Source organism: Penaeus vannamei, chromosome 15 (genome assembly GCF_042767895.1).
Source record: "Penaeus vannamei isolate JL-2024 chromosome 15, ASM4276789v1, whole genome shotgun sequence".
Taxonomy (NCBI): domain Eukaryota; kingdom Metazoa; phylum Arthropoda; class Malacostraca; order Decapoda; family Penaeidae; genus Penaeus; species Penaeus vannamei.
In genome coordinates, this window is record NC_091563.1 from 30,637,016 (window position 1) to 30,647,015 (window position 10,000).

Below are 10,000 nucleotides of genomic sequence, written 5' to 3' on the forward strand. Positions count from 1 at the left end.
CAATTACTATCATCATCACTGCTAATATCAGTATCATAATCATCAGCAGCATTATCACTATTTATTATTATTATTCAGCAGTAGCAATAATAACATATTATCTTTTTTGGACGGAAGGAGAAATCAATATAAATAACACGAAAAAAATAATGTAATCGAGGCAATTCATATTCACATTCTACGTACCCAGGTGTTGGTGAGTGAGAGGTGAGTCAAGGGTGAGTACAGCCCCGTTGACGTGAGTGACAGTGCGGATCTCCGTGTGATTCGCTTCTTCACTCGTCGAGGTCACCATCACCTGTTGATTTGAAAGATTTAATTCTAGTCCGTTGATTTTGGATTAAATAGGATATATCGCAATCTAATTGGGGTTGAGTATTGGTATTACTAAAAAGTATTTGAAAAGTTAAGACTTCCACAGGGCTTACTACACGTCGACGCAAATAAAATAAATAAATAGGATAGTAACTCGTCGATTCCTCACTGTAAATACATATAGACTGAGGACCCAAAGTAAGTAGGAATGCCAAATAAACATATAATCAGTTAATGTTATCAAAGTACAATCTAGTTTACACAGCTGCCACCGGACCTGTTTCCCTTGCCAGCTGGTGTCGACAGGATGAGCCAAAGTCAGCTGAGAATCACCGGGGGCGGCTGTGGCTCCAAGTTTCGCCCACGTGTTGGTCAGAGGACGCCCGTGCAAGGACAGTTGCCCGTATACGCCTGCGAATGATGAATAAGAAAAGGAATGATATTAATCTCTCTTCCTCTCTCTCTCTCTCTCTCTCTCTCTTTCTCTCTCTCTCTCTCTCTCTCCATCTCTCTCTCTCTCTCTCTCTCTCTCTCTCTCTCTCTCTCTCTCTCTCTCTCTCTCTCTCTCTCTCTCTGTGTGTGTGTGTGTGTGTGTGTGTGTGTGTGTGTGTGTGTGTGTGTGTGTGTGTGTGTGTGTGTGTGTGTGTGTGTTTATGTATGTGTGTCTGTCTGTCTGTCTGTCTGTCTGTCTGTCTCTCTCTCTCTCTCTCTCTCTCTCTCTCTCTCTCTCTCTCTCTCTCTCTCTCTCTCTCTCTCTCTCTCTCTCTCTCTCTCACACACACACACACACACACTCACACACACACACACACACACACACACACACACACACACACACACACACACACACACACACACACACACACACACACACACACACACACACACACACACACACATACACACACACATACACACACACATACACACATAACAAAACCTACATGAAACAACAGAACGAGTAATGTAGTTCTCATAATTAATACATTTATAAACGCGTTATCATCATCGCGTGACATGACATGCCAATGACTTCCTTACCTATTGACTTCCTTCCAACGCCCATAGGAAGATCAGAGGAGGAGTTCGTTGAGGCTCGAAGGATTAGGCGCAGCTTGTGGGTGAAAGGATTCTCGGGCGAGGAGCCTGCTATTACGGAACCGCCCTGGGAGAGGTTAGGATTAAGAAAACGAGTAAGTTCACTTTTATCCATACTCTTGGTAGAATGAATGTGTTCATTTTATTTGTATTTTAGTTTATTTCTTTTTTTTTATTGCTTGCTGTTTAATGACATGATTTTTTTAACACAAACTGTTATGATAATTACTCTAGCATTCATACTCACCTGAATAAGAATAGCCTCTGCCTGGAATACATGATCCATTGTGTCCTGGAATTCTAGCGTTCCGTATACGACAACACTGCGGAGTGGAGGTGCTGTGGTATCTACTATGAGAGTCATTCCTGAAAATATGGAAGAAAAAAATGTTTTTGTCCTCCCTTAAATTTCTTCGTTTTCTTTGTCAGTTTCCACGTGAGAAAATTGTTTTATGAGTAACTATTGTACATGGTATGGTTTAGACATTTTGCAAAGATTCTATCAATGTTAATGTAAAATCCTGAAAAAGTAACAAAAATACTGTTAAAATTAGACCACATAGCCACTACATCAATCTACAACTTCACTTGCCTTTCGGAACGATGACATCGTCGTTCTCTTCCGGAAGACTGTACACGTCGGCGGTCGGATGCCCTCCGAAGCCTACGGGCATTTCTCTCCACGTTTCAATATCCGACCACAGCAGACGGCTCAAGGGGCGGTTGGGGGATGGGGGGGCCGGTGGGGGAGGGACGCAATTCTCGTAGCGGCATCTGGAGAGAAAAAAAATAAAGAAAAGATGACGATAATGAATCGGTTGAGTAGATAAGATATATGATAGGGTATAGACTCGGAAATGGAGTGCTTAGTTAACTAAGAAATAGACTGGTAGACTGTGTGTGCGTGTGTGTGAGAGAGAGAGAGTGAGTGAGTGTGTGTGAGAGAGTGCGTGTGTGTTCAAGTATGTTATGTTGTGTTTTATGTCACCTAATTATTGCTTCCGTACCTCTGGGCTTTAAAGTCGATTATCCGGCTGACTCCCCTATCGTGATCGTAAAATTCACTGCCTACATCTCCTTGCAAAGGTCCTTTAACTGAAAAGAAAAAATCAAATATATGAACAGAGAAAGAAAGAAAAGCAAATATACATTCAGACAGACAGACGGATAAACATATACGGATGCACGAGTGTGTGTGTGTTCATATCTAAATATCTATCTATCTGTTTATATATATATATATATATATATATATATATATATATATATATATATATATATATATATATATATATATATATATATATATATATATATATATATATATATATATATATATATATATATATATATATATATATATATATATATAATGTAGATGCATGTATATATGTGTATACATATTATATATTCATCTACATATGAACACATACATATATATATCTATAAGAAAAGAATACGAATATAAAACAAAACGGAATAATAAATCGCCACGCTTAATCGTCCAAAACAAAAGCGCAGCGCCTTGCGCGCAGATGCTTTACCAATATAGGTAAGCGTATGCGAGTCGGAATCCCAGTGATAATCTCCGTGGCGAGAGGACGCGACGTCAGGCAGATCTTCGTCCATCTCTCTCTCTTCATTCGTCGTTCTTTAAAGAAAAAGAATGTTAAATATAAAATAATCAAATTCGACAATATCTTTATTTAAATTCTATACCTCTTTTTTAGCCTTCTATATTTTGCATTTTGTGAGAGGAAAGATATCTTAAGTGAGATTACTGAGCACTTCGTTTTACCTAAAGAAGTTCATATCTTGTGGGAAACGATGTTCTACGAAGAAGTAATCGTCTTGGCTGAGGAGTGATGACTTACAGCGATAGGACAGATTCGTGATCTATGAAAAAGTACAATTCATTCGTTATGTAGTACTCATATTCATAAAGAAAACGTACATGCATGTCCGTGCTGTCATAACGTAAAAAAGGGTAGGTAGTTTTATCAGTGGATATGACATTAACTGGATCTGCAGGGTGAATATATAAACATATGATAAGATTAAAAACAACAACATTCTCATGTTAATAACATTGGTAATTGTACTAGCAGTAAAATGATAATGGAAATTATTGCGATAATGATAATCACAACAATAACAGGAATAAAAATAATGATAATTATTACATTAACATTAGCAATAATAATGATAATAATAATGATGTTAACAATGATGATTACAGTAATAACGATGACGATTATAATCAAACTAACAATAATGATAATAATGATATTATCATTATTGTTATTATTTGTATGGTATATTTGAGAATTAAATTATAATAATAATAATGGTTATAATGATAGTAATAATAGAGATGATAATAATAATAATGATGATAATAATACCAACAATAATGATAACAATAATAATGATAATAATGATAATAATAATAACAATAATAATAATAATGATAATGACAATGATGATGATGACATTAATGATAATAATAATAATAATAATAATAATAATAATAATATCAATAAGAATAATAGCAACAACAACAATCACAACAATAACAACAGTCGTAAACCATGGCATACCTGGCTAGCGGAATCAAACTCCCACAGGTAAGTGTCTCCGGCGTACAAAGTGGCTATCCAGGAAGGCTGAGAAAGACGCGTGTCTGTGAAGGGAATCCTGGTCTGGCCGTGTCTGTTGCTGACGGTCAGGTCCCGCGCCCTCAGAGACGGTGGCTGGATTGTCCGCCCGTCGATCTGGATCTGCAGGAACTTCATGGGACTTCGGCAGACTGCTCCTGGGACCTGTGGAGAAGGAGGGTGGAGGTTGGTGTGTGTTGGAGGGGGGGGGGTATGGGCTGGCTTCATTTTCTTTATTTGTGTCTTTTTGTGTTTTATTTTTATTCTTTTCTTTGTGTTTTCCCGTTTTTTTTCTTTTCTTTTTTTTTACTGCTCTCCTTCTTCGTCTTCGCTTTCTTCTTTGTCTTCGCCTTTGTATTCGTCTTCATCCTCGTCTTCTTCTTTCCTTTTTCTTTTTCTTCCTCGGTAATTCTTGTGCTTGGGAATCAAGACATGCCATAACAGCATTTTTATTTGTCTTTTGTCTTTTCATGAAGAAAAATACCGTTGACACTGTTACAACTCGGGAAGCTATCAAAGGGAATCAAAGACACAGACGAGGCCAAAGAAAAATGAAAAGGAATTAATGACACTGAGAGGGACTGATGATCAACTAGAAGCCCTCAGAGAACGCATACCTCTGTCAAGGCAATGGGGTAACTGATGCAAAAAATACGGCAAAAATTACATTAAAATCACCTCTTTCTCAAGTACATTGGTGACGTACGTTTTCCCTATCTCGTAATGCTAATGAATCCTTTGAAAAATCCTGGATCCGGATCACCACTAAAATCTAAAGGCATCTAAGTTAGGCTAAGACACACTTCTGCTACATAAAATAAATAAGTAAATAAATAAAATAAAAACATACAAATTACAAATATGTTCATAACTTATTGAGTTATCCTGCTAACCAACTTACCAACTAATTAACCAACGCTACCAAAAAACAACTTAGCGGAGGTAATGGTACAAAACAGCTGAGTAAGATTCTGACCGTCGGGTTCACGGAGAAAGCTGGTTCCTTGCGGCAGCGTCGGGGAGGAAGGATACCCATGTCTGCCACCACCACGTTGCCAGGACTGCCAGACAGGGACCCGTCAACGTCTTCCCAGATGGTCTCGTGTTCCCATTTGAAGCGTATCTGTAAGTCATAGATTCGTGGCCATGAAAATGCACGCGGACATCGATCTCGTAGCGAATATATTAACACCCGGAACACTTGCGCCCCGCCGGGATAGTCACCTTATTGGGGCTGTTGACGAAGGTGAGGCCCTCGACGCGCACCGAAGACCCCGCTCGGATGTTCGTGCACTGGGAACACCCGGAGAGAGCGACGCACTGCCCGCCGGCGAAGTTGACGAATGTCGTGCCCGCCACAGTCAGCACGTGCTCCTCGGGGGCCACCACGCCGCTCGAGGGCCGCCTGCAGTCTCCGGGGGAGAGGGCGGACCGGCCCACCACCAGAGAGTTGAAGATACCTGTCGGGAGAGGCTTTTAAGCTACCTTACCTTATGCATGGCGACGTGCAATGGGCAGCTCACAGCACACTCAAAACATATAACAAAGACACTTCACCTTTCTATCAAAGTTTTCACATTCCTGACCTAATGGAAATTAGAATCCCTCTCTTTTTCCTCTCTAATACATGAAAAATATCAACCAAACCGTCAAGCCACCAACCAGCGCGCTTACCAGGTCCGTCATCTACCCCAAAGCCTCCCTTGACCTGGATCATCTCCAAGCCGGCTTTCTCGTTGTCCAAGACCATAAAATTGTGGAACTGCAGCGCCCCGCCCGTTCCGACCTCCGCCCCGCGCTCGCACCGCCACGCCGTGAAGTTCTCCCAGCGAGCCACCTGCACGAGAACCATTTTTTTCATTCTATTTCAAAAACTGTATTGTCTCTATTATTTAAATCCTCTTGGAATTTTGTATTTGCATTATTCACAAAGACGTATGTAAAACAGCGAGTTTACAAAGACCTGTACGTGGGTATAAGAAATTTGCTGATGATGGCAAGGCTACATACCGTGTCCTCATGTCCGCACTTGTCAGTCTTGGGAAAATAGCCCTCGTTGGAGAATACCCACAGACCGTACCTGCAGATCATGATAGGGTTAGATTAAATCGCATAGTAAAATCATGATATTCAATTGTAATATTAATAATTTCCCTCGTCTATCTTATCTCTCGATATCACCACACACCTTTCTTATCCATTCATTTATCTGTTAATCTCTCTCTCTCTCTCTCTCTCTCTCTCTCTCTCTCTCTCTCTCTCTCTCTCTCTATCTCTCTCTCTCTCCCTTGCTCTCTTTCTCTCTCTCTCTCACACACACACACACACACACACACACACACACACACACACACACACACACACACACACACACACACACACACATACACGCACACACACACACGCACACATACGCACACACATATATATACACAGAAACACAGTTTACATACATACATACAAAACCATATAAAACACGCACATTGTCACGCAAATCCCACATCCCCCCCCCACCCCGTCCCACACCATTCCGCACCCCAAAAAAACGCAAACGACGAATTGCATCTAAAAACAAATAAACAAATAAAGTCCAGCTCATCGCACCGACCTGCCCATGGAGTGCGCCGAGTTGTTGTAGAATCCTGCCACGGGCGCCTCGTTGGGGCAGTGAGGCGACCCGGCAGAGGGACCTGAAGGGGCGCTCTCCAGACGGTACCAGAAGCCGAAGTGCGTTCCTCCTGCCGCGGCGTTGTGGCGGACCAGGTTGTTCGGGTTCACGATCTGGGGGAGAGACGAGGAGGAGGGGAAGGAGGGAGGAGGGGGGTGAGGAAGAGGGAGGAAGAGAAATAGTAGGAGGGAGGGGGAGAAGGAGGAGGATGGAGGAGGAGGAGGAGAAGGAGGGAGGTGGGGGAGGAAGAAGAGGAGGAGGGGGGCGAGGGTGGAGGAGGAGGGAGGAGTGGGATGAGGAAGAGGGGAGGCGAAGAAGGAGGGAGGAGGGAGGTGGGGGATGAGGAAGAGGAGGGGGAGGAGGGAGGTGGGGGATGAGGAAGAGGAGGGGGAGGAGGGAGAAGGAAGAGGGGAGGAAGAAGAGGGAGGTTGGGGGGAGGAGGTGGAGGAGCAAGATGAGAATGGCGGATGAGGAGAAAGAGGATGGGTGAGGATATGTTAGGAGGAGGAGGAAGGTGAGGCAAATAGTATTAGTACTGTTATTGCCATCAACAACTAAAATTATATCATTATCCTCATCGTCACCATCACTACTATCATCAAACCCTCCAAAAAAAACTCTCCCCCACTCACCCAGAAGGAGGCGGGCGTGAGATCGGCGTTGAGGAGAGCAGAAGACAAGCGAGTGAAGACAGCGAGATTGTATTCGAACACATTGTCCTCCTCGTTCCCATCCTCGGTGAAGAGAGCGTGTCCGAACGTGTTGAAGAGGACGTTCGATCCCACCGTGAGACCGCTGGTGGCGTGCACGGTTATAGCGCGGTTGTACGAGTGGTGGACGGAACAGCCGCGGACGTACGAGCGGCGGACTCGGCCGAGCATGTGGAAGTGCAGCGGGTAGCGTCCGATCTGGTAGGCCTATGGGAGTCGAGAAAAAAGGAGTCAGGAAGGAAGAATTGCGGGTTATGACTTGTTTTGCTGTGTTTAGTTTTTTTTTTTTTCTTCTTTTCTTTTCTTTCGCTCTAGATAGTCTATCTGTATTTTCTCCACCCGTCCATCTCCCCTACCAACCCCTACGCATTCCTACCTGCCCCAGCACTTCTTATGCCCCCTTCCCTTCCCTCCCCCACTCTTCCCTTCCCCCTTTCCTCCCCCCTTCCCTCCACCCTTCCCTACCCCATCCCTCTCCCACCCTTCCCTCCCCCTTCCCTCCCCCCTTTCCTCCCTCTTCCCCCCCTCCTTTCCTCCCCCCATCCCCCTTCTGCACTTCCCTCCCCCGGTTCCCTCCACCCTTCCCTCCCCCCTCCTGCCTTCTCTCTGCCACCCTTCCCCCTCCCTACCTGCCCGGCCTGCGTGATCTCGACGTGTTGCAACCGCGCCGCCACGGTCTCCTCGTCGGGTCGTTCGGGCGCCAGCATCACCGTCGCGCCGAACATGTCGCTGCCGAGTTCCGCGCCGAAGTTCCCGTTGAAGCAGGGCGCCGTCTTGAACTGGCCTGGGAAGGGGGAGGAGGGGGGGTTAAGGGTGCTTCACGAGGGGGTGGGGGTCTAGGGAGGGTGGAAGGAGGAGGGTTACGGGTGCTTCGCTGGGGGTGTGGGGGTCGGGGAAAGGGAGAGGAAGGGGTTAGGGTTGTTTCCACGGGGGATGGGGGTGTTGGGGGAGGGGGTAAAGTCGGAAGTGGGGTGTCAGAGGGTAGGATATAGGATAAGAGGGTAGGGTATAGGATGTGGGGGTACGATATAGGATGCGAGGGTAGGATATAGAAAGATGTTGGAGATTTTTTTCTTTTACGACTGAGAGGGTGAGAGGGGAGTGGGACATGAGGTGTTGGTGTGGCGATGACAATTTACAGGTCTACTGTGGTGTCTGGTAGTATTTTATATTTTGTTTACATTGGTATGATCTTTGAACTGATGCTATGGATTCTTTTCTTGTTTCCGATTTTTCTCTTACTTTTTAGGTAATTATAGCCGGGATAAAGCAAACCATATCCATAAGCATTCCCATGTACTTGAAAGAAAAATACAAGTGCAAAGTTCCTACACATACCTAACAAATCCTCCGCCACACATGTAATCTAACAAAACAAACAAACAAAACAAACCACTCACCCGGACTCCACTTCCCCCCGCACGGCTCTATGACGTCATCGGCGAAATCCGCGCTCACGACCCCGCGGATTCTGACGTTGCGCGACAGAAGGCCGACCTCCGCGCGGGTGTCGACCACGCGTCCGCCGAGCGTCTGGCGTAACGCGACGTGGTGGTGACGCAGAGGCTCCGTCACGGTTACGGTGCGGCCGTCGCGCGACACGCTTTCGATCGTCAGCTGTTCGTTTTCGTTGGTGGAGAATCTGATTGGGAAAATGACGGGTGAAAGGAAGGGAAGAAAGGGAGAGAAGGGAAGATGGGAGGAGGAGAAGAGGTAGAGAGGCGAGGAGTTAAGGAAGGGAGGCGAGAAAAGGAAGAGAGGCGAGGAGTAAAGGAAGGTAGGCGAGAAGAAGAGGAAGAGAGGCGAGGAGTAAAGGAAGGAAAGCGAGGAGTAAAGGGAGGGAGACGAGGAGTTAAGGAAGGGAGGTGAGGAGAAAAGGTGAGTAGGCAAGGGGAAAGGATGACAGGGGAGTAGAAAATGAGGAGGAGAATAAAAGAAAAGGAAAGAGATGAAAAGAGAGAAAAAATGAGAGACGGGGAAAATTATTTGGACTTATCTCCAGCAAAGTCTCTTATATAAATACCTTTCCATCATTGTGTGAGATCAGTTATATACAACTTGCTTTTCATGCAAAATTTGCAGATTATTCGTTTTATCATCCTAAAAACACACCGATATTTGACCAAGGAATATTCATGTCATAAAAAGACTTTCAACTTCAAAGCATATACGGACTTAAAATTCTAGCGCCCCGTCTCACCTTCTCTCCGTGGAGGCGAGGACGATGGAGTCCCCGGGGCGCCAGGCGACGGGCGTCTCCAGCCTGAGGGAGCGGTCCCCAGGGGCGGCGGGCAGGGCCAAGCGCGTCCATGGAACGGACACAGGGGCGCCGTGCAGGTCGAGCGTCCCGTTGTGCACCGCGAGCACCTGAGGGAGGAAGATACCGTCAGTAGGGTGGGATGGATGGATGGATGGTTGGATGGACGGACGGATGGATGAATGGGTGGGTGGGTGGATGGATGGGTGGATATGGGTGGGGGGGTGGGTGGGCGGGTGGATGGATGGATGGATGAATGGGTGGGTGGGTGGATGGATGGGTGGGTGGGTAGATG

At 45.4% G+C, this 10,000-nt stretch overlaps 1 protein-coding gene across 1 annotated transcript in view; it reads right to left on the minus strand.

Annotated features, from left to right (window-relative positions):
- Positions 1-10,000, minus strand: part of LOC113806112 (fibrocystin-L) — a 63,530-nt gene that overhangs the window by 21,157 nt on the left and 32,373 nt on the right. The window contains exons 43-60 of the mRNA XM_070130613.1: positions 9,649-9,815; positions 8,849-9,090; positions 8,078-8,232; positions 7,371-7,655; positions 6,679-6,851; positions 6,081-6,150; positions 5,745-5,907; positions 5,295-5,530; positions 5,047-5,193; positions 4,014-4,235; positions 3,212-3,309; positions 2,958-3,064; positions 2,421-2,508; positions 2,006-2,187; positions 1,661-1,779; positions 1,357-1,480; positions 593-726; positions 187-298 (exon numbers count right to left, since the gene is read on the minus strand). Coding sequence (XP_069986714.1) covers positions 187-298; positions 593-726; positions 1,357-1,480; positions 1,661-1,779; positions 2,006-2,187; positions 2,421-2,508; positions 2,958-3,064; positions 3,212-3,309; positions 4,014-4,235; positions 5,047-5,193; positions 5,295-5,530; positions 5,745-5,907; positions 6,081-6,150; positions 6,679-6,851; positions 7,371-7,655; positions 8,078-8,232; positions 8,849-9,090; positions 9,649-9,815 — 2,824 coding nt within the window. The remainder of the gene's footprint in view (positions 1-186; positions 299-592; positions 727-1,356; positions 1,481-1,660; positions 1,780-2,005; positions 2,188-2,420; positions 2,509-2,957; positions 3,065-3,211; positions 3,310-4,013; positions 4,236-5,046; positions 5,194-5,294; positions 5,531-5,744; positions 5,908-6,080; positions 6,151-6,678; positions 6,852-7,370; positions 7,656-8,077; positions 8,233-8,848; positions 9,091-9,648; positions 9,816-10,000) is intronic.